The sequence below is a fragment of the Tetrao urogallus genome (assembly GCF_951394365.1).
Source record: "Tetrao urogallus genome assembly, chromosome: 10".
Taxonomy (NCBI): domain Eukaryota; kingdom Metazoa; phylum Chordata; class Aves; order Galliformes; family Phasianidae; genus Tetrao; species Tetrao urogallus.
In genome coordinates this window covers 7,770,897-7,797,181 of record NC_136823.1, presented here as the reverse complement: position 1 = coordinate 7,797,181, position 26,285 = coordinate 7,770,897, and the positions used below count along the sequence as shown (strand labels likewise).

Here is a 26,285-nt window from a genome sequence, read left to right as displayed (position 1 = left end):
CCACTGACTGCAGCAATTTAGTAGTATATTTTAAGATATATTTTCACTGCATTTTGGATTAGCGATCCATGCATTTTAATGGCATTCACCATAACATGCCACTGAGCAGTATATTTATGAATCATGCCTTTAAATCAAAGTGGATAATAGAGACATAAGTATTACCAGTAACTGGTATGAAGAAAAAACTTTTTAAGAACAACCATGTTAAAGTCATATGAAAGTCAGAGCCACCAATTTTTTTTCCACATTCTAGAGAAGAAAGATTTTCAGTAATCAATAAAAAAAAAAAGAAAGAAATCAGAGGTTGAGGAAAGATTTAGTGCCTAGTAGCACAAGTTCAATCCAAAAACATCAAAAAATGACCTGCCTTTAAGGTCTAAAACACTGTAAATTTCCTTCATGTCTTCCTTTCACACTGACAATGCTACAAAACCCAATCTGTTTCACAGACATTTACTTCATGACCAATATAAAGAATAAAAAAATAAGTAAAATCACTTTGTATTCAATTACAAGAACACTGCTTAGAGAAAATCTCCTGTTAACTGTATCACGATGTAATCAATGTATTTAATAAATTATCAAATACATCTTGTGTATTTGAAGACCTTAGACAGAAAGTGCACTGTTTATTTAGAGGCAGCCACTAGAAAAATGTAGCGCTCCCTCTATCCCACAGCATTTAACTAACAAGTTATATCTTAGAAGGGTTTATGAAAACAGTTCTAGGATAAAACCTTAGTGACAACACTAAGTACTAACACAGTCACTTCCTTCTGCCCTCCTAGTCCTTCAAAGTGCCAAACATTTGATGCAAAGTTTGAACTCTACAGTGGAGGTACCACTGAAAAATTTTTCAATTTATTATAGTCAGTTTGCTTTTCTCTACTCTGTTCAACAGTCTACATTATTACTTTACTCATAATGAATGAGGATAACCCCTATCAATTTTTCATTTATTGTGATATCGTAATTGCCATACATCATATATACAATTCTTAGATTACAAAAATTTTCAAAGGTTTTCTCTACTAAAAGAGAAATAAACAGTGCAAGAGGGACGACAGACCATAAATTCCCAATCTGGACTATTTGAATTTATCTAAAAGATGACAAAAAAACAGAGGGTGAAAATTATATGGAGCAATATAATAGCACTTACAGTAGCTAGTGGGAAACTATCCAATCTATATCTTGACAGCTGGTGGACTCAAGGCTTCTTAAGAAATACAGTGTGTTAAAATAAAGAACATTAAAAGGTATTGCTTCACTGATCATCGAGTTTTACCTGCTCGACTATTCAATGACATCAACTCACACTGGACTGAAGCAGTTCATAGGCATGGACTGTAAGTTAGTTAGAATGAAGCCTATTCTCTGGCTGCAGCAGAGAAAACTTCAGGCCAGAATTTACAGTACATCTGCAGTAGCGTAGAAAGATACACCTCAGGATTGTCTTTGGTATTTGTCTTCAGAGAACTGTTCCTGTCAACTATGCCACCTTTTCTCCTACTTTCCATTTCTCTTCTAAATCCTTTTCTTTTCTCAAAAAATATAGGTAAGGAGAAAATATGATTTTTTAAATGTTTTTCCTACAGCAATTTTAGTTTTCCTTGTGCATGTTCAAACTCTACAGTGGAGTGGCAGGAAGGACACATGACACAACATTAGATTATTCTAAGCAGAATCTTCAACATAATGCTAAAAGGGTTCGCAGACTCCTGCCCAACTTTTTTTCCAATAAACCTGTCAAAGTGGGTGGAAAGATCATGAAACCAGATCCCTAATGATGCATTCTATTTCTTTTTGTCAGATAGCCATTCTCTTCAATGTCTCCAAAGGCAAGTTGAGTTAAAGCTCATCCTTTTTTCTACCCCAACGTCCCACAATTCCAGTGTGTCAGAACTTCGTATCTTCCTTTGTGAATTTCTAATCTAAGAAGCTATTGAAAATTTAGATATTTACTCCAATGCTCTATTTGATGAATTTTTCTTGTAATTCTTTATTTAGCTCATACCTACTTCAGTGAGGAGATGAACAGTTTCAGTAGAAATAAATGGTATGGCAAATAAATAATAATATTTTAAAGATTGTAACTGTTAATATATAAATTAAGCAATGAAACATGACAACATCAAAATAAATGTAATTTAAAGGAAGTTCTGCAAATACAATTCTGATTGCTGTAGCACAGTATCGCATGGAAAGCTATGATATTAAATACATAATCCAGAAATAGTTGCTTCCTCTATCAATGAATAAATAGGATTTGCCAACACTGGATTATGTTTTTTCTCCATTCACTCACATTCACTTTCTCTTCTGCTAGAAAAATCACTGGCTATGAATATGAAGATACATGCACCTACACATTATCTGCAATTTATATGTAGCATTTAAGAAAATATTCTCCTCTCTCTTCTTGTCTTCCAGGGGTAGTTCTGGTATCTTTTAAAATATGTCACTTGAAGGAAATTGAATAAGCCTCACATTCAAAATTAATTGGCGTAAGTGCCTTTGTTCCTAGAACATATGAAAAATGTGTAAAGCCTGTTCTATTTCTATTCTTGAAATCAAGAGTAAACACACATACACACACAGACACAGACTATACGCTCTTGGACTGACTCCAAACTATTTTAGGAGATACTCAGTAGGCCAAAGTCATCATCTGTGCAGAAAAATTGGTCACTTCAATTGTATACCAGGTGACTGTTACCCATCAGCTAAAGTTGATAATGACAAACTTCTACTGTAATCCTATGCAAAATTTATTTTGCTAATGGACTTAAAATTCTTAATAAATTGAACATGGGCACAAAAATAACATCAGAAAAATTCTCTCTTCCACAAACTATGTCTCATTGTTCTAAGTCAGCAAATCCCTTGCTTTTAAAACTCAATTTAAATTAGTAGCATAAGAGAAAATACATAGCCAGTCTTTATATACTTGAGAATAGATCTCATCTATGATTGTACAAAGGTAGAATTAATTATTGTTGTGGCTAGATTCTCTTAGCAAAGCTACAAATTTTGCCGTGCACAGAATAAATGCCTTACATATTATCAACCCACTACCTGCTCACAGTTGTTTTTGTTTTAAAATAGTAACTAATTATTAACAAGTACAAACAATTACTACCTAGCATTTCAAACAAATTTCTAAAAATGGTAACATAGCAATGGCCAGCTACAGCCATTTCTATCAGGATTAATTGAAGTCTGGCTATAATAAAATGAAAAACAGACAGAAGGGAGCTATTTTAAGCTGTACTAATTACATTACTGTTGCAAAACCTCACGCTTGTTAAGAAGTGCATGAAAAGGAGCTGTACTCTATCACAACCCTTTCACAAAATTCTGAAGATTTTATATGACTTCCTTTTATTTTCTTTTCTGCTTGTACTTTATTTCAGTTGGAAAGTGACAAAAGAAGTTATTTTCAGCCATCACTTTTTCACTGCTGGACTCAGTGCAGTGGCTGTCCATAGAGCCCAAGCCAGGAGGATACAGTGCACCAATTTTCAGAGAAACATACATGTCTAAGTAGAAATAAAAGCCCCTTTCTTAATGCATCTTCCTTCAGGTTTCTTCCTTCTCTTGCTAATAGTGCACAGATGTGACAGCTTGAGTGGAAGTCATTCCTGGATCTCTCATCATCAAGAAAGTGATGACTATGTGTTCAGTCCTTATAGTCATGACAGCGCTTTTGTTCCCTTTTTTGGATTCCAGTCTCTCCTTTTCCCATGTCAGTACTTCTCTTTCAACTTTTGTACAGCCACTCCCTGTCATTTTCTAGCATGTTTAATGACATGCATATATTGACTGTTTATTTAAATACCTTGCTTCTTACACAGTAGACTGAGATATACTCCATGCCAGACCACAAGTCAAAGAAACCTTAAATATTCAAACACATGCATATTATTAGAACAGCATGTGATGAGGTATGGTTTTTTTCTCTATGGTATGATACTTTTTCAAAAGGAAAAGAAATATACTGCTGTCAATTAATACATTATGTTCCAACAACATTTTAAAGTATGTTGCAGAAACTCAAAACATTTGCACAGTTAAAAATACATCAGTGCCTTAATCCTATGGAAGGAAAATAAAGGGTGGGGTGTATTTTTTTTTTTTTTTTCTTCAATTTAAGTTCCAAGAAAAAGATGAAAGAATAAGATTTCCAATTCTGAATTAAAAACCAGATTTTAAAGGTACCAGATGACTTATGACTTTCAAAAATATCATTCACGGTGTAAAACACCTGAGAGTTTTTGAAAATGTGACTAAATGCACATTAGGGCACTGATTAGCCACTGCACAGAACTGTGAACACATGTAGCATTCGTAATTGCTGAAAACTGTCTTTTCTGTAACACCATAGATGCTCTGCATAGCACTGCTGGGAAAGACCATATGTGGGCTGCTTAGCCCAAAGTTCTGACAGGACAAACACAATTGTTTCTGTTGCTATCTTTCTTCTGTTAAACCAGAGGGAAGTAAGCTTAATTAGGAAAAAGAGACAGGATTAAATTAACACTATCTCAATGGCCCTGTTTGGTGTCTTCTAGCTTCTGATCTCAAACGGGCACCAAAATGTCCAAGCCATTTTAAAGGACTGACTGCAACTTAAAGCAGTAAGATGCAGCTATTAACATCTCCCTAACATTACAGTGCTATCATAGAGCATTCTACAGCTTGAAGTGAAGGTTTGTGAATACAACAAAGAATACATGATTCTGTTATTCATTTTGCTTAAAGACTTACACATTGGGAACACACTATAGCTGAAACCTGTACTCCATACTCAAAAGCAAAGCACTTGCCAAATGCAACAGAAATCAGTTCAAAATGTAAGAAAAAATTACATACTGGGAACTAGCAACCTGTCATACTCATTTCCTAGACTTCCAGACATGTACTGCATAGCAGTGCTCTTGTAGAAATGTGTTCAACAGCCATATTTAACATTCTCACACTGCACAGTGGCACTTTAGCATGCTGACATCTCTAAGCCTGTTAAAACTTCTCTGTAACCTCAGTTCCAAAAATTGAGGAAAATGGAAAAAGTTTGAGGACTTCCCTTTTTAGGCAAATAAGCCTTACAGATGGAAGATAAAACAGCATAGCTCTTATGTGGCTATGCTGTATTCATATGTATTATTTGACAGTCAGTGTATTAAATCTGGTTCCTTCTCGATTTTGCTTTATGACTACAGCTAGTCTCAGTGTTAAATTAAATGTGTTTCTCACAGAGTATATAATCCAAAAGAAATAGAAGCCAGATTTATAACAAAAACTGACTGAAATGCAAGACTTTTTGAGAGCATAACTTTCCCCAACTTGAATACCATGCAAGTACATCATTTGAAAAGAGAAGGACTGGCTGGATGCTCTCTACAAAGTACTGTCGCACTATCATAGAATCCTAGAATGCTTGGGTTGGAAAAAACATTAAACTTCATCACCTGAGCTAACAGGTAAAATGAAGGCAGGTGTCCACGTTCATTTAATATGAAGCAGCTCAATAATGCTTCCAATGAACAGTTGAACTCTGCCATGGCAGAAACTTTTGTGCTCTTCAAAGGACATGCCCTGGCTCCATCATTTGCATTTCTGTTCCAAGGGAAGCATCACCAATTTGAAGGTCCCAGGAAAGGAAGGCTAATGAAGATTAAAGGATGGCATAAGTTATTTTACTATTAATAACCAAACCAAATACACTGGCTTGTTTATTTCCCAGTTTAATTTTTTTACTCTAACATTCACCATCAATTATTTCTGTATCTAAATACACTTTTTTTCTGTGTCTAAAGACAACTTTTAGTCAGCTGTGGAAAAACTTATCTGTCAAGGGGAATTTTGTAAATGTCCCTCTGAAGTTGGCAGCCCTGATCCTGAGCTGAACTTTGACAGCAGGTTGTGCATCTCAGTGAAGAAAGAGCAGATTGCCTCCAAAACTCAAATATGCAAAAAATTGTATGTGTTATCAGCAGAAGGGAAATCAGAAATGAAAAGCAGACAAGGAGGTTACCTGAAATTTATCCTTACACAAAGACAACTCAAAGAGTTAAAAACAGAGCTGTGGAATACTAGTAGGGAAAATCTTGGCAGTATAGTAGGATCAGGACTTAATTTATTTTTCTATATATAATAGCAGTTATATAGTTAATATGTATATTTTTAATATAGAAATGCATAACATATTATATAAACAATTAAGCACAAGTGCTGCTCTGAAAGTAACGCTTCCTATTTTGTTAAGTTGGCCCACAACACCAGAGCCACACGTTGGTGTGACAGCAGCAAAATTTGAAGCTTCCCACCAAAGAGTGGATGCTGGCACAGTGAGCTGGTGGGTGATGTGTTTCAGCAGTGTGACAGCAACTGAAAGACAGGCTACATTCCAGATGGTCATGCAGAGATTTATGGGTGTGGAATGCAGGCTTTTGTTCATCACTGGTGAAAATGCATAGCTAATGGTGACCGTGTTCAAAAACAGTGTTTTGTAGCTGAGTATTTGCTCTGTGAAACAGTGTAACTGTGCTCTTTGTATCTGTTGTAATTTCCATGGAAATAAATAGGAGGCAACCCTCTGAGTGACCTACGCATATAATATACGCTTCTAATTATAGCACTTTCAGAAGTTCATTAAGTTAAATGAGTTTCTACAGGGTATGAGTTAACAGGAGTTAATCAGGATATATCTAGTGCAGGCACACAGTCTGTGGTTAAAACATCTCTGAATGGAACACCTGGCTGGCTGCTAAAGATTTGATGCTCTTTAGCTATGCCAACAACACTAGCTCATTTTGGAGCATAGGAGCTAACATGGATAGTTAGGGTTATGACCCTACATTTAACATTGAACCTTTCACTCAGCACTTTTTGCCACTTTAGAAACCCCTGGGAAGAAACTTTCTATATTTGTGCCGTTAGCGATGATGTTAACTGCAAAATGCAGTGCTTTGGCTGACTGCTAAAAGGCCATGTTCTAATTATGAGCAAAGGTTGTAGCCTCCGAATTGACTTTTAGTCAAAACTAAGCAATTCTAAAGCCTGTTGCCTTTTAGCAGTTACAGTAATACAAATGGGTCACACATGATACAACAAATGAGCAGAAATGATAAGTTTCACCACTTAGCCTTTATACCTACCATACCCCCTTTGTGCTATATCTAGTATAAATCTGAGACTTTCAGTTCAAAACGCCTCATACAAAAAACAATCACAAAAATAGCAGGTCCTCTAAATAAAATCAGCATTTCTCTTACAGGTCATTTTTATACATTCCTGCAAATGGTTTCAGGTTTGACTAATTTTTACTTACCATTTCTTAATTACTTAATGATGACATTCCCAAATAGGTCCTCAAAGTTTGCTTAAATTTAGGAGAAAATATATTTATCCATTGTCAAAAGATTTGACAGATTCTACTTTTACTTTCAGGTCCCACAGAACAGAACATCTTAATGCAACAGAGGCACATAAAACTTTCTGAAGTCAACACGGACATTGCTAACCTTGTCAGCAGACAATTACTCTTTAAAACCACAGACTGCCAAGCTTGGTAATACACTGAAGCTGAAGGACATCCATTACATGTGAGAAGGACTCCCCAGTTATTGTGCATTATCCATACCTGAGTCTAAGATGTTTTTCATCTGCTTTTTTTTTTTTCAAACTTCCATTTTAAAAATACATTCCTTCCTAAGATGCAAGTGTACACATTAATCAAAATTTATGGATGGTTAAATTTGGGTGCCAAATGTGACTGCTAAGGAATGTGGCTGGTAAGGCAAGTGAAAGCAAGATTAAGTTTAGAATCAATATAATTTCCTCTAGAAAAATCTCCACCCAATTAATAGCACCATTCAATGACATGGCTTTAATTCACTTCATTTAATGCTGCCAAGCTGTATAGTTTCTTACATATGTATTTCATTCAAGAAACTAAAAATAATATAAGCAATCAACACGGAAACAAAGATGAAAAATATGTGGTAATGAATTAATTTATGTATAATGAAATCATTTTGTTTCTTATTACACAACCTAAGCCATACTGCCCCACCCTTATTGTTTTTTGGGTTTTTTTTGTTGCCTTTCTTTTTCTAAATTAATATCCTTTCTTTTATCAATGTTATTTTAAAACAAAAATTATCTGAAAGGTTATCTAAAACTTCTCTTTTGTAATACTGATTTGAATACACACAATTTGCCTTTGCATTACACAGGAACTTCCCTATATTATATAAAAACTTCCCAACAAGCACAATGAATTTTACCAGGAATAACATTACTGTTACTGAGGGAACATTCTACTCAAACAAAGGGAGGTTTTTGCTACTGAACAAGAGCTAGGAAGCTTTCCAATAACAAGGGTTCTCCCTCTCTTCCCTCCCACTCCTGTTCTGACCTAGAAGCTAAAGCATTTTTCTTTTTGCAAGGTTAATTATGTCTGCTCGGATATCTGAACTCAGTCTGCGAGCTCACAGTGAGCTTAGAAGAACAGGAAAGGAGAACAGGGAAGGAAGAGATGTTCATTCAGCAGCAGCAGAAGCGTTTTGTGTTGAGATGCACAGACATCTACCACTTCCTGCTTGTGCCACCATTGGTGTCACTGCTCACCAGAAGCACCTGGACCCTCTGTTTAGCATACCTTCCTCTGCCTCTAGCCTGTGTTGCTGGAGCAAGACAGAAGATAGAAAGTAGAGATCAACCCCACCTTCCTCCTTCCTTGCTCCTGGAAGTCCCCACTTCATTGACACAGCCAGATTGGACCATTAGTCTAATAAAGTTCATCCAGAATGATATCACAATAAGCTTAAGACAATTTAAACCATGGAGCTATGCTCTTACGTTCTTGCCATCTTTCTTTTTTTAGGGAGGTTTTTACTGTGTTGTCAATTCAAAAAACTAGTGGCAGTGAAATGGAGATGAAACAACCATACAGTGCCACTTCATAGCGAACATGACTGTAGGCGTTACCAAGTATTATAATGGCACTGCAGCCACAGATTTAAGATGTTAATGAAGTGGTAGCTAAAGAGATCCTTATTGCATCTGCAAGGCACAGTCAAGTTGGCAAAATTTCTAAGCACAGAAAAAGCAGACTTAAAACTAACTGCAAGGCAACCAGCAGAGCTCAGATTTATTCTTTCCACATTCATATGCTCATCTGTGATCCAAGATCAGTAACTTGTAAGAGAAATATGTCTTAGCCTATGCTAAGAGATACAACATGTAACAATGAAGAGGATAAAAATGAGAATTCCTTTGATTTAAAATACTTTGGGAAAAGTAATATTTGAGAACTAAAATTGACATTATGCGCACATAATGCTTCCACTGTACTCATCAAGCTCATTCACACAGTCATAGAATCATAGGGGGTGGAAGGGACTTCTGGAGATCAAGTCCAGCTCCCCCTGTAGGTTTCCTGCAGCAGGTTGAGAAGGAAGGCGTTTACTACCTCAACTGAATAAAAACAATCTTTCCATTAAAGTTTCTTCTTTTTTTTTTCTTCTGTAATGAAATTTCTATTTTCCTCTCTGAACAGCACATATAGACATAACTCCTTCATTCTTAGATGTTACTTTTCATAGATGCCATCCACCTGCACCTCAATCTCACTGAAATGCATTCTTTCCTTTGCATGTATTATTAATACACTTCACCACTAACACTGCCTGGGCTACATTTTCAGTTCAGTCATTTAATTTTTTTTCTTCTTCTTCATCAAGATAGCCAACTGGAATAGAGGTGACAACGATCAGCAGAGGATTGTATTATTATGCAAATAATCTCCAAGGCATTTTATTTTTATAAGTAAAATGTTACAATTTTATTCTTTTAGTTATTTTCTTACAAGCTTTCAAGACATTAGCTAGGGCCTTCTCACATTCTGTCTCCCTCAACTTTTAATAATGTGATTTTTTTTTTTTTCTTATTTATTTATTTATTGGGGTTATTTCTCACGCTTCCATTCAGAATAATTCTCTAAGCAACACTTCTTTTAGGTGGCCTGTTTGGTTTGACTGTTGCTGAGCTAGCCTATGACTTCATTGCTTATTTGGTTATTGATTGCAGCATTGACTAAAGTGAGAGATATCAGCAGCATAAGAACTTGTAGAAATGATGAACCTCCTTGTTCCATCCTGTGCTTTGAGTATTTTGTCTTCTCATTTGGTAAGATTAATGTGTGCACATTATTGCCTCAACACCGTTACAACTTCTTTTTGTTTTTTTGGTAAGGCATAAAACTGTGACCCACTAACAATATAATTAACACTAGCAGCCAGCAGAGTGATAATTTAGCTTATAAAAAAGGCAGATATCACAACACTAGCTGAATGGAAAATTAGATGTGTTTCTTTTAATATGAAAATATGGCAGTGTTAATGTCAGATCCTGCTGGCTGCGTACTGGGAAAGAAAATGACTTCTGCTTTATCACTCAAGCTTCAGTAGCAGCCCATAGCTATCAGTGAGAGAGCTGAATAGAATACAGTGTACTCTACATGGTACTTCTGACAGGACAGAAAAAAACCACACAAGGTTTAGCTAAGCTGTTTCAGCCAAAACATAAGGATTTACTCACATCAGATCTGGAAGGACCAGAAGGGAGTTGCTGCCCTCCTCTACAGCACACTGCACAGACCCATTCTTAGGGTCATGTAGATATTTTCAAACTGCCTTGTTCTACAGCTAGAACTCTAAAATAAAGCTGTCTCCTATTACAGAGGAGCATTTCAAAACAGTCCTATATTTCATAGCAAACCTATGTATTTGTCACGTTATTACACAGATCTGTGAATCTGTGTAGAGAAAGTTTCAAAGTGCATATTCTTGTACATTTTTCTGAACACTTTTACAGCCTGACTCACTGACTGCTCCTTTCCACCATTCTCAAAGTCTCACTTGTCTTAACCTTTCATCTTACTTGAAACTGCTTCTTCAGGCTCCTTCCCCTTCCTTCATACCACCGTTGCCTCTATGGACCTGGATGTTCTTTGTTCCTCTCCCTCCCTTTACAGGCTCTGGCTGCTAAGTCAGTCCAGCTAATGCAGAAGAATTTATTAATCTTAGCAGCCTTTGGCACAAGTTGCCCCTAGACCTTCATGCCTATTTTAGGATCAAATATATGTTTTCCTTAGGCATTGTTTCATGCTTGCAAGTTGGAAAAAAGGAATACCACAGATAATAAGTAAAAAAATAACTCTTCGTAAGGATAAGAAGTACAGGGTGTGAGTTCAGTTTTGATAGCACTGGTCTGGGCCTTTGGGTTGTTAGTAATAATACCATTATGTAAAACTATGAAGGTTAGGAAAATAAAACTGAGTCTCTACTTATCTGTGGTTATTCTGGATCATTTGGTACTTTCAACAAGCAGTTACCGTGTCTGTATTGTAGAAAGATTTGTACAGAGACAATTGCATTCTCTCTTGGGGAAAGGGTGTGAAATTACCCTTGCAAAATTTCAACTGAAAAAATAATTTTTGGACAGTCTCTTAAAAAAAAAAAAAAAAAAATCTGTTCTGTAGTGCTGGCATAGAATGAATATCTACATTTCTGTGATGGATAAATGTACTCTACTCTAAATATATAATGCGTAAAGTAAACGTGAACTTTCCTGGATGAAAATCATTATGTAAATAGAAGATAGAAGTGCATACTCTAGTTGAAGGAAGAATTAGCACAAAGTTCGTCCCATTTCAGAAATTATCATTAACTAACTTTCTTCTCCAATAGCTTTTGAATTTCCTGCTGAGTTACGACTGCTGAAACAACAGCATTTCAGAATTAGAGGGAAAACAACGCAGGCAGAACAGTGAATACAGACACTAACAAACATTTCAAAATATTGCATGGAAGAACAAAAGAAGAGCAGTGTGCCACTGAGGGGATCTGGGTGACATCTGTTTAATGTCACCTGGTGGAGCTGTTAGAAACATCAGCTAGTTTTACTTACCATGTCATTTTTTCAGGATTGGATTGCTACTGAAAAGAGCACTGAACAGATTAAAAAAATAAATAAATAAAAAAATAAAAAATGAAAAAGCTATCCCGAACCTCTCTCCAGCAGAAGAAAGCCGTTTTCCAGGTCTATTGTCTGATGCAATGTAGAAACTCCATTCAGTAAACTAAACTGGGAGAAAATACTTCATCTTAGAAAAGGAAGAAATCAGAAACAACAGTGATATCAAGTAGGTGAAAGTAAGAAGATAAGAAATATGCGATAAAGTTTGAAGAGAGATGCTATGTGCCATTTTGTTGAATGTAGAGCTGGTCTACAATGTGGGCAGACCTCTGCAAAGGGCAATTAGAAAAACTTGATACTTTGTGTGTATCCACTGATAAATGAATAGTACGACAATGAAGTCAGACCTAAAAACTAAGGATTTTAGAGCAGGTGGAATTATCACCTGCATTTTGCCAAAGGCTAAGCAGTAGGCTTGATGGACCCACTAGCCAATTGGAGATGACGTATTCTATATTTCTGACATATGTTCCTAAAACTGAGTGAATTCGCTTTATCTATTTGCTTATAAGTGGTATACAACAACTTTTGCCAGCATTTGCACTTTCAAGGAAGTAAATTTGCAGAGATTTATTTAAAAAGAAATTCTAAGAGAGACCTTAATAATACCACTTTAATGGTTGACTGAGTTGATTGAATCAATTCCTTTGCAACAGCCAACCAACATCTCTCCCAGTAAATCTGCAGAAATCAGTTAAGGTAGCCTCTTGATGTAACAGCACAGAGCTGGTAGAAGGGCGGGGAGAACCTTGGCTGCACAGCTAATAATTGTAATTATAATGATAAAAGCTCATAAATGGCTTCATTCTACACTGTCACTCACAGCACAACCTTCCATCGCTCACTCCTGCTGCACACAATGACCTTTGTCATGCTTGAGAAAACAGCTTCCCGCTGTGATTTGACTCTTACTGAGTGGCCAGATGGGGCAGTTTTGCTTCATTATTTGTGTCTGTGAAGTGAAAATGCCAACAGAAAGATTCATTACTGTCAAGATCATCTCTGCAAAGCTCCTCTGATTTATTAGGGCACAAACTGCTGCACTGGCTGTAATGAGACATAAATGTTCTGTAAGGCCTATGAACTTGAGAAGGAAATACACTGCCATCAAGAGGCAATGGGCCTAATTTATTAACAGCACTATCACAGAAAATCACACCAGCAGCACGGATTGCAGCAGTTGTGGGGGATAATGTAACAGATTAGCCAATGTCACATTTAAATAAAATCACTGCCTTCACTTTTTTGAAATTTGTACAGTGCAGACAGATGAAATGCAATGGAATTTCTAAATACACTAAAATATTAATGCCTTTCAAATTCTTATTAATAATGAGATTATAATCCAGACTAGTACATTGCAGGATACATAAATTAAGTCTTAAGTTATATTTCAAGGAGAAATTTACTGTTGAATTCCAGAATAGTCTAGTTGGGTTTTTTTGTTTGTTTTTTTTTTTAAGCTCTACATTTTGTTAGTTGGCACAGATTTTTGTATGCTTTTTTTCTCACATCACAGACCTTGCCTGTGTTTTCAGTTAATGCAGTGGAAAGCTCCTAAAACATTACAGCCAGTTATGATGAAAAATAAGCATTAATGAAGCACTGAAACAGCTTTTCCGTGTCTGTCATGAATTTTATGTATTACTTGAATACAATACACCAGCTACTTTGTCCACATTAAGAAGGATAAAGAGCACTTCAGCAATACAGGAATAATTTTACACTGACTTCTAGTGTGGCCATGAAGATGTTTATATGGTCATACTGGTTCAGTTTGCTGGCACTAGCATTCAAGCTGCACATTTTAAAACTGAATCCAAATCTGCAACCATCAGCTGTCTTCTGCACTTTCAGAAATGAAGCAACAAATAATTTTCACACTCAATTAATGTATCATAGGAGAAATGTAAACAAGTAATTAAAAATCTACACATCTAAATAAGAATTACACAGAAGTTCCTTCTTGCAATCCTCATTAAATAATTTTGTCATGTACTTTTTCCAAAACTCAGACATACAGGATAGATGAATTTTTAATAATCTAATCTCAGAATGTTGTTTCAGAAAACTTCTTGCAAGAGGTTTTCTTGCACTGAAAGAAACTTCCTAACAGAACAATATATAACAATACAAGCAGTCATGATCAAAAGATCAAACCAGCATAAGACATTTTGCTTTTAGAATAGCAGCAAAATTAATTAAGCAAATTAAAATACAAGAGTATCTGCTTATGATGGCATCATAACTTGGCCTGTGATTCTAATTTAATAATCCAGCCTCATTCAGAGGGCAAGTACACTTTGAACTGACACAGTTCCTGTCAGTAGTTCTGGGTCTTGTAGATACTGTTAGCACTTGATTAAATATAAATGTAGGAATGAAGGCCAGGTTCTCTTGCCACTCAACAACCCATTAATAAGTCACTCTGGAGGAAGGAGAAAAAGGCAAATGTTTTGTTGAGCTACTTTCTTTTGGGAAGTCTAAATCCATTCATTAGAAGAAAAAAAATAGTTCATTGGTTGAGTTTTTAACTTGCTTGTATGGCTTGTTTTACATTACTATTCCCTTATGGCTATTAAATGTTCTGATATTTAAAAAGCTGTGAACTAAACCAAGTGTTTTCCCATCTATTTCTCACTAAATGCTGTAAAGTTATCTAGATTGCTTTCTGCAAATCTACATGTTATTTCAAACTATTCAATTAATGCCATAGCCTATAAAAAATTATTTAAACATAAAAATACAGAATATAGTAGCATTGGATGCTGAAACATTTATTACATTTTCTTAATGGAATTATCTGGACAGTAGTTACTTGCAAGTCAGAAATGTGAGCACTGGAGTGAAGAACTTGCCTGCTGTACTCCTATCATTTTCCTAAGAGTCCTTAGTGGGCTCCTGAACACCTCTTTTAGACAGCTGTTCCTACTGTTAACTCATTGTATTTATGGAATTGAATAACTGGCAACAAAGAGGACAACTAAGAGTTGCTCAGTGTGATGTAGAGAGGCACAGTGCTTACCAGAGTTTCTTAGCTGAACTGAGGAGGTTGATGGAGGGATTCACTTTTGTAGGAAAGAAATTTGCTATTTTCCTAAAGTGTCAGTACTTTTCAACTGAAATGCTTTCTCTGGCTGGTTGGCACCAATTAATGACTGTCACCTCCCTTCATGAAAAGGGGACACGATTTTGAGCAACTTTTGTGAAAGCTATGAAGAGAGGACAAAAATTTTCTACATGCTTGCTTCTATGTGACCAAAAATGGAGTAACTTCAATTTAGTCATGTCTGCTAATACGGGCAAAGTATGTGAGGATTCTATTATGAACAAAACAATTTTGAAAATTGTTTAGATTTCCTATTTTTTATGCAAGTAGAACACACACAAGGAGAGTTCCGAGTTTCATGCTTCAGAATATTGTATTTAACATATATTCATAGGACATTGATCTAATGGCTTATTAGATGTCACTCTTGCTGCAAATGTAGAGCCAAATACATTTTTTTCTGGTTGAAATTGCACAAACATGACGTACCACAAAGGCATCATCAGATGTTTGGCTCATCTCTAGCTTCCATACATAACCTTTTAAGGAGAATTTAGGTCAGCCTAAATAAAGCAGTTTCTTTCAAAATGGGGTGCCATATGTCAAAATATACTTAATCAGTCAGAATTGTTTTTAGCCAAAAACTCAGTATTATCAGATACGGTGCTAATATCTCTGCAGTCACAAATTTCTCGTGCTGTTAGTGTAAGTATATGAATATTTTGCACAAATTTGGTTCTGGTTATTCAAACGAATCAAAATATTGAAAAAATACTATTATAGTTATTACAATCATACTGATGATAATACTGCTAAGTTTCCATCATGCTTTTTATAGAATGAGTTCTGTCACCCATTTTTTATTTTTATTTCTGAACAGTCTCAATCTCTTTATAGATGCCATGTACTTCTCAGCATGAAATTCAGATAACTTAGATACATAGCCCAAGAAGAGCAGATAACACTCATTTTGATGGAATTCCACTGAATAACATACAAGATGCTATAAACAGATTTTATATAACAAAAGGAAAAAGGGATTTCACAAAGCAGCTAACAGGTCCCTTTACTCTTGGCAAATATTCTCCTCATGTAGGAAACAAAGAAAAGGGAATTCCTAGGGGTCTCCGAAATAGAGCAATTTTCTAAAGAAACTCTTTTGGCAGATAGGATGAAGAAAGTATTGTTACACTGGATAAATCTCTCGTGGGTTGTGTGTGCTGCCTACATTCCAGACACCCAGGAACAGCACTGCCGAGAACACAGATTTTTTATTAAAACAAGATAAACTCAGCTACTGGGTACAGGATGCTCCCAGTACAGACTCAGCAGAGGCAGAAATTCTGAAGCGCACTAACAGTCTGAAGCCTTTTAAAGGTAGATGTGGTCCCTGTTAAACCTAAGAGAGATTTTAGACCTCACTAATCTCTACTTTCTACACAATGGCATGATGCTACCAATATATTCCCAAGTCCGCATGGAAAAAAATGCAAGCAGTACTGACACTATAGTGTATGAATCTTAGAATGGATTGGGTTGCAAGAGTTTTCAAGTATCATCAAGTTCCAATCCTCCGGCCACACGCAGGGCTGCCAGCCACTAGATCTAGAACTAGATGTGATTGCCCAGGGCAATCCAACCTAGCCTTAAACTCCTCCAGGGATGGAGCATCCACAACAGGAGATATGGGGGAAATAGGGAATAAAACTTGCAATCAATAAAATTCTAAATACATTTCTGAATGGTAGTCTGATTTTTCTTTTTCACTGGAATATAAACCATAAAGTCAGGTTCAAATTATACTCAAGAAATTAGCAGAAATCTACAACTGTTCATATTCCCCAGTCAGATCCTATGGTCCCTAATCAACATTCCTAGCAGTACAACCACAAAAATGCCACATTGATGGTGCTCCCACAGATTGGTGGGATGAGAAATGTTTTTTCAACTGCAAATGACAAGAAATGGCAGGATAGAAAGATAATGTAACCAAGGCCATGTTTGCATACAGGATTAAATTCATCTTCCATGAATATTTGTTCCTATAAGACTTGATAGCATGAGTAAATGATGAAAATTAAACCTTAAGTTTGATATAAGCTTACCCAAGGCAAATGTTTAGTGTTCACCTATCTCTACCACAGATGTTTCAGCAAGTAGTAGTAGTAGCAAGTAGTATTTAGACAAAACTCTCCTTTTATGGAAAATTCTGCCATTTATTTTTCACAGTGAGAGCAAAACTAATAAATGTATACTCGGTTAATTTAATTCTTGGAGATTAAGTTAATAGAGTAGATGAACTGCCTAGGGATTTTTCCATTTATTTGTAAAAATAATTGAAAACAACTGCACACCTACTTCAGGGCAATTGCAATTAAGTCATTTTCAGGCTGGTCAAGCTTTTTGTTCTGGTTTGGCTTTTTTTAACAATGCAAAATTGGGGAGAGGCACACGCTTCAGAAGAGGCACACTGGAATCTTGAATAAGTGACACGCTACATATAACTAAGCACTGTATGATGGGTACTTTGTGTACCTGGGAATGTAAGGGACATCATAAGGGAGATCAGCTGCAGCCTTAAATTCAGTACATGTTGGAAATCATATTCAGATCCAACATTTATTTATATCTTTAGACGACCCCATTTGCACACAATGATAGCTCCCTGCAACTTTTCATGCAAATTTATAACAAAAAATAACTTTCAGATGGTTTACCACAGTTTACAGCATGTTCCACCCATTTCTTATTTGCATAAGTTTTATGTAGTATTCAGGGAAGAGAAAATCTACAAGAACAAGAGCAGATATTCTTGAGTTGAAAACTTGCACGTTGCTTCCTATCTGACATACTGAATATGTAGTTCAGTTTATTTCTAGTGACTGAAATGTAAATTATTAATTGTGAGAACAGTATTATTTTATCTTTTGCCATTATTCTCCATAATGAGTAAATTTTTCTTCATGGTTTTTTTTTTTTTTTTTGTCTTATATTATTAAAGCAATTGGAAAGCACAAAGACAGAAAAGACAGATTATAACTGATGCTACCCTTGTTATTATTTAAAAAAAAAAAAAATTCTCCTTCTTTAGAGGCTGATATAATAACATAATAGAAAGTCCTGGTTTCTTCTTAACAAGAGGAAGGCAAGAAGCTTGTGTAGTGTATACGTATGTTGCCTTGGTTCGTGTACACTTCCAAATTTTCCTTTAAGCTTCCTCACAACATACAGTTGTCATCTTTTTCAGGGTGTTTGTGGGAGTGATTTTTCCTCAAACAAGTATAACTTGTTTCTATCTGTTTTTTTTAAAAACTGAAGAAAGCATAAAAATGTTACCAGAAGTTACTGAATAATTTGAGATTCTATTGAAGTATTACAGATATGAAAATGGACAGTAAGGTTTGCAAGATGCACAATCCTTAAGAAAAGAGCATTCTCAGTGGCTATTGTCTTGATTTTCATAGAGAAGTCAGAAGTAAAAAAATCAAATTATTCTGCAGTATTTACTGCTGCTTCTATTTTCATAATGGATTGCTGACCAGCAACCATTGGGATATATATTTTATTGTCACAATATACGTTCAATAATTAGTCCCAAAAGATTTAAAATCCTACATGGTTTTTCAAGATTTGAATGCCTAGTGATGTAAGATGGCAGAATAAGAACTTGAGTTTTCTAGGGCATTTGTCAATGCACTAAATTGAACTCCACTGTTAAAATTCCTTAAAAAAGATTTCAACTGCTTGTAAGAGGAAACCTCTGTGACTGAGCTTAAGTCTTAACAGAAGTCAATGCACAAATGTTATCCCATTAAAACAGAACATATTCATTCAGACATACAAATCTGTCAGTTTTGCACTGAGAAAATTACAATAGGGATAGTAGAGAGGATTACAAGATGATGATATTTGGAACTTCACAGACAAGAATAGGTTTTTATCAGTATTGCAGCAAATGTCTGCACATGGGAACAGAACACAAATTATATCGACAGAGATAACCATATTCTTCAGAAGTCTCAGATTCTAGGTAATATTGTTATGTCAGTTTAAATATATATATATATATATATATATATATATATATATATATATATATAAAAATACAGATTGAGATGAACAAAGCATGCTCTAAATGGATATTCTATAAAATGCAGATTCGCTAACAGCTCAAGATTCAACTACTCAGAAAGGCTCAAGTAGACCCACAACAGAGTTCTAAAGAGGGGATTGTTTGGAATAACTTGTTTAGTTCTTAATTCAGTAAAGCTCTTTAATGTATGCCTGAATCTCTTGCTTCGGTTAGCTGAGATGTAATAATTCACATATGTAAACACTTTGCTGAAATGAACACTAAACTACACATCTATGATCTCCTGCATGTAATGAATCTTCCACACCATGTCGATATATGTGCATGTATTGTTGGATTATTATATAGCCAGACACCACGAAGGCTAACAGAGGTTCTCTGGCAAAATGGTATGTATGAATAATAATTTCATATATAAATAATGTCTGTTATAGTTTCAAACCAGCAGAATTTGGCCTCTCAGAGCAAAATGAGCAAGAAATACCATTCACAATATGTAATAAGATGCCAGCAAGAGAATACTATACCAAACATTTAACTTCCTCCTTTTGTAACATTCCCTTTCCAAACATCTCTTGAGATTCGATATTTAAACATGCAATTTACCAACCTTCTCAACTCAATATAAATACCCAGCAGAATTTCACTTAAAGCCTCAGTATGTAACGAAACAACACATGATGGCTTATTTTAATTCAGTAAGAATTATATAAAATAGAATTATATGAGGATGTCGTTAAAAGAAAAGTGATAGGTAGAAATACTTTCAGCATCCAGATACAAAAGTCTGAAAACAATTATTTCTTTGTGCTAGTCTATAGTTTTCCAGGGTAATTAACAATTACTCATAGGCTACTGGAATTGCCATACCTCATCAGACCAGCTTTGTATCTGACCAATTGGTTAGGAAAATATGCAGTAAATCTTTTTCTTATTTAAGCCTCATGTTTGGACTCTCCTCTGCTTGTGTTACCACATGTAACTCTAAACATTCTTGTCAGACATAAACAAATCTTAAAACCCATAAATACTTGTCCACTATATAACACTGTGTTTGGTTCTGGCTTAATTTGCATTCTAAAAAAAAATAAGAAATAGAAATTTGAAATTTTATTACAGTATATTCCAAAGGCAATAAAGGAGACCTAAGACAGCCTTTGAGAATAACCACAGATTAAGTTTTCACTCTTCCTTGTCTGTAAAATCAGTGAACAGTCAGAAGTTTTCACTTAATCTTGTGCTGCAATGAACAGAAAGTATCTGTAAAGAAAGCAGTCTTGTAATTCTGCTATATCCTTATTGTGACAAACAGAGATGACTCAGAGTAACTCGAGTTTTGTCATTTTAATCACATTTTTCACCTACACTTTCCTCTGAAATGGGACCTTTAATATAGATATTTCATACTCATCTAGGTATTTCTTACGCACACTCATTTTATCTTAAATTTTGGAATGCTTTCTTTATGTCTCCAAAATGCACGAAATAATCTTTAAAAATCTTTTTTCTTTCTGTTTTTTTTTTTTTTTTTTTTTTTTTTTTTTTTTTTTTTAAACAAACAAAAGCTATGATTTTTTGTGTCATTAGTATCAGGAGTTCCTGAAAAATACTTTAGATAATCTATTTCAGATTGTGTATTATTCTCCCTTTTCATTGTGCATTGTTTATTAGTTATTCTGTATGACGTATAGTTAATTTGCTGTTGTGTCTGGCCCTGATTATATGACAAACATTACCAGGGCAATGGCACTTTGGATATACATGGACATTGTGTTTAAATGATCATCTCAACCAAAATTCCTAGAACGTTCAGAAAGCATCAGTCAGTACATGATTCTAGCCAGTCATATAATGATGTACATGAGAAGCAATAATCCTTCCTTTGGCAACCCACATGCACTCTGAAGGATAAGATTCAATTACCCTTAACTTCACAAAAAAACATCTCCCCACATTTTGGTTTTAAGTAATGCAGGAGAAGTTCACTGATGGCAAATTAGACCGATATGTTATTGGATTCCTTGAGAGTTATACCAAATACAAGCAGAAATAGAAATGAATAATATCACCTTCCAACCCAGGACGTTCTATAATTCTGACACTTTCTGGGAGCAAACCTGAAGGGTTGATATCTTCTTCCTCCCTGATCTCCTCCCCTCCACAAAAACATTTACAACAACAAAAAAGCAAACAAACCAGAAAAAAAAAAACACAAAAAAGTCCTATCACGATTTTAAATTAAAAATATCTATTGAAATACATAAGTGAAGAGTTTTGCTTACTTTCTAATAGTGTATTTGAACATATTATTAGAAGCAATGTTAAAGAGGAAAAACATCAGTGTTCCAACAGGCATCAGAGATATTACTGAGCTGCAAAAGCTTCATGCTGTAGTCATACAAACAAAGTATACAAACAAATCTACTAGATTTGCATTTTAAACAGTAGAAAGTATTAACACAATACAGTGAATTGATTTTTTTTTTTTTGTGATGGAGATAGAGATTCATAAAATAAAGAGTAGAATGAAAATATTGCTCCTATCAAGGAAACAGCCTATAACATAATTTTGAGCATTGTACAATAGCCAAGAATGTACCTTGAAGGTTAATATTTCCACAATATCTTATTATCCAAGTTAATTACTACATTAAAAGGCTGCGTCTATCCTCAAGCAATATCACACAAGCACTATTTTTGTCACTAATGAAACATTCAGTTAGCCAAAATCATTTTTAGGTGAATAGAAGGATTGCTACTGACTTTTTAATAGACATAATACTTCATACTGCATAAGATAGTTTCATTTTTCCATTAAATACAGGTGAGAAAACACTTACTTTTCTATCTGGCCAATTATATTTTGCAAATATTGTGTCGTATGTGTCCACAGCTCCATCAGTAATCAACATTATGGCTTGGCTGCAAATACTCCCTTGTCCTGTGTGATTGAACTGTGAAAGGAAAAGTTCATTTAAATACAACACATTCTGTTAGATACAGAAGATAGACCAGTTAGAGACATGCTATTCATATGGCATTTGTATTCACTCCACATTACATATCATATGATATTTTTCATAAAAATGTTTATCTGGGAGGACAAAGTTTCCCATATTCTCACATTCTCACAAAATGAATATACATATGCTGTTGAACAGCAGTACTACAGCACAGATAGACAGACACCAACATATACTTGAAGCGTGCAAGGAAAGTTTCACCACTGCACAGAAGGAGGATTCTTCTCCTGCTAGAAGAGTCTGTCAATTGGGCTAAGTAACATGAGTTTTGATTTTTCGATTCTGTAGCTTGTGTCTTAATTTTGAATCCACCTTTCTTTAATTTATTCCTTAAGTTCTTTTTTGTTTGTATATTATTTTATGCATTCAAGGAACTTAGATAATCTGGTGTTAGCAACAAAATACAAAGTTGGAAGATTATTTCATTTCCAGTTACTCTGTATGAAACACAACACTTAAAAAATGTGAAAAGGCCAATAATTTGTAGCACTGCACACACTTCTGTTTCTACATGTTGTACTAAGTTTAAAATACATGCTATAAACAATCTCTTTTTGTTCTATTCCTATCTAAATTTCAGATACATTATCAAGTTAGACAAGTCCTCATCCTACCATTCTTTTCTTGGTACTGAGAAAGATACTAATTTTCCGTCTACCATGTCTCACCTTATCAGCTTACCTGTGCAGAGTAGCAGCCCAAAAAAACCCAAATGTCTGGATTTGTTTTCAGAATACTCTAGTTTGATGTGGGTTAGCAACTCCTTTGTCACTGAAATTGCTGCAGTCAACTTACCCTCACTTATTTGCTGATCTTCTCAGAACCCTAACTTTTTTTGTAAAAAACTTCTTAACTTATAAAAATCTCATCTCTGTAGACATTCCAATACCTCACCACCTTTACAGTAAAGGATTTCCTCCTCGTATCTAAGCTAAATGTAGCCTATTTTATTTTAAAACCATTATCAATCTACCCTTTTCTCCTCTACTTTAAAGCCATTCTCCCCTGTTCTATCACAACACCTCTGATAAAATAGACCCTCTACATTCATATGAACAACATACTTTGAAATGCACAAGTTATAGTAAAAGGGGAATTAATGAAGGGGAATGCCTTCATATACTTATTTTAAAATATTAATCTGTGTGCATATGCATTATTCTACATGGTTGTTTGAATATTTGTAAGAATGAGATGAAATTCAAATGCTTTGATGAGTAATATTGTCACATATTTGTCTAGAACTTTAATTTTATTGAATAGCAAGAATGATGAAAGTGTTTTCCATAATAATAACAATGACAAGGGACTTATGATGAACTACAATTAACTCAGTGATTCATCAGTAAGCAGCAAAAATTTCAATGCATCCTGACGCTCAGAGCATTTGGTTGTGATTAGCAGTCTTTGAAATGTCACAGAATTTTATTTAATTGGCTTTGATTTTTTTAAAAAGGTAATCACTGCAAAGACTACATTTGTCGCCAAAAGAGATAATTGCAGTTGTCACGTGACAACATAGGTGCCTCACTGCTCTACCAACCACTTCTATATTCTTACAGCAACTAATGAACCCTGCTTAAATCACTGGTTGGAAAGAATTTGAAAGTGGATTTTAAACACGCATTTCAAAGATGTTCGGTATCAACATCTTCAGATCTTAATAACCCAGGTAAATACAGAAATTGAAATACAGGTAATTGCAAGACAAAATTAAGTGAGTTTAATTACTGTAAGTCCTGAACCATTCTGAAAACGCAGCTAGATTCTCAATAAGACTATCAGTGTAAGACGAAGCCTCCCCTCCAACTTTCTTTTTTAAATGTAACCCAGACATCCTTAACTAAGACGAAGTTCACGTGAACAGATTTCTGGCATATAAAGGTCACATGTTGTAGACAAAGTTGAAAATAATTAGAAGTATTCTTTTAAGGATAGTTGAAACTGTGAAATTTACATATTAGCCTAATATTTTTAACACCTACCAGCAGCAACTGAAATCAACTTATTTAAATACATAGACACATAAAGGTGCATACTGTATATACACACACAGAACAAAAACAACAACAAAAAAACCACTGTAATTATAAAATTAGTAAATATAACGATCCTTCCCAACATATAAACATTGCTTGTTCTATGGACATTATTTTACTGTCATGACAGTTTTGGAGTTGGTTCTAATTTATTACCTTAAAATCGACAGTAATTGCTAAAGAGCTGGAAAAACACCAGCAGCGCAAACCTGAAAAGCATTAACTTACTTCATTGAGCATGTTGAAAGCTTCATTTAAAGCAATGTCCAGCATTCCAATTCCTTTTGCAAAAAGCTTGTCAAGGTGCTCCCTAAAATGCTGAAATGAACAAGAATGTTTTATTTGTCAGATTATTCTTATATATATTTTTACAATGATTAAAGTTTTCTTGAGACTTACCAGGACTGCATACACTAATTCATAAACCATAGTAGTTCCTGCTCAATGTTTTTGACAGTCACACCAAAGTACAGACATATTAGAATAACTTAAAAATGTCACAAGACTTTTTTTGACCAGTTATTCAGTCAAACTGTTCTTTATTTGCCTTTTAGTTTGTTTTTATACATACCTTCATATACATATCTTCATATAATATTTTTTTATTGTAGTTATTAAACTTTTAGCTCTCAGGAAATACTACTTAATAATTATTCACTGACAGTTTTCATGTCCTATTTTGTGTTATGTCTCCTCAAAAGTTGGTAGATCCTATTGTTTTGTTTAGCTGTTTAGCCCATTGCTGGTCAAGCTGTTTATCAATGTCAGCATAATATTAAGAGAACAGGTCTTGCTAAATATTGGCAATTATCTTCATGTTTATGTTGCATAGCCATAAGCCTTATTTTTGCAGTTCTAAATGTTTCATCAATTATGCATTGCTATAATTGCTTGTCCATAAGCATTGGTAAAATCTTCTGGCAAGCAATTCTGACACACGTCAGCATTCATCCTATATTCCTCTCATAGTAAACAGAGAATCATATAATCATGGAATGTCTTGGGCTGGAAGGGACTCCAGATCATCCAGTTCCAACAGTTCCCCTGTCACATATTTTATTTCTCCAGATATGTCAGAAGTTTGAACAATTTCACAAATTTTACACTCAGCAAAAAATAAAGGGCTATACTATAATACAAATATTAATTTGTAGTTCTAACTTTTAGATTAAGTAAGCACATTTTCAAAAGTATGGTAGCATTTCCTTTTGCAAATAATATGTTCAGAGAAGAAATAAAGTCTCTTAGGTTTTTAAGGAATTACACAGGATAAAATCCAGTTTCATGAGTCATGCCGACATAAAAAGAAGGACTATGAATGAAATATCAACTAGCAAGCGTGACACCTCTGATTTTATCTGATGGATACATATCTTCCTTCGTAGAATAAAAAGATATTATTCTGCATATTGGAAGGCAGAGTTCTTTCTATTTCATTAATAAATTTCAGTCTGTCAAAATGAGGAAAATTTACATCCTAGCTCTAGGCGATTTTGAAGCATACACTACTGCCACGAAAACAGGCTGCTTTTTCAAAACAATTAGTCCACAGTGACCTAGTAAACGTAGTTCATTGCAGCTCAATGCTTTGAACAGCCAAAAGGCACAGTCTTATTTGTCCAAATAAAAAGCAATAGCATAAATCTCTACATACCTAAATTGCAAAACGATTTTTTTTGCCAACTTAAACACAGCTAACTTAAGTAAACTCTATTACTATTGCATAGTAATACAAATCACAGTTTTATATTGTAATTATAATTTATAAACATAACGATTTGGAATAAGAAAATGAAGACACACGTAGTGGGGAAAAAAAAAACAAACGAGGAAAGCACTTTTTAAGATCCCACAGATGGATAAAAAGGTCAGTTCAATAAGATAGTAAGAGGAAAATTTGTCACTTCATTAGCAGTGTCAAAACATTAATATATATCTAAGAAAACTAATTATGTTTGCAGAAGAATTAAAATCCTATTGTCCCCTTACATCACGCCCTTCGTATAAAACATGAATGAATATAAAATATCCAA

General features: G+C 34.7%; 1 protein-coding gene across 1 annotated transcript in view; it reads right to left on the bottom strand.

Moving 5' to 3' along the window:
* CACNA2D3 (calcium voltage-gated channel auxiliary subunit alpha2delta 3) overlaps nucleotides 1-26,285 on the bottom strand; it is a gene marked incomplete at both ends in the record, with an annotated part of 393,832 nt that overhangs the window by 173,826 nt on the left and 193,721 nt on the right. The window contains 2 exons of the mRNA XM_079540355.1: nucleotides 22,031-22,144; nucleotides 24,481-24,570. Of these exons, the coding sequence (XP_079396481.1) occupies nucleotides 22,031-22,144; nucleotides 24,481-24,570 (204 nt within the window). The remainder of the gene's footprint in view (nucleotides 1-22,030; nucleotides 22,145-24,480; nucleotides 24,571-26,285) is intronic.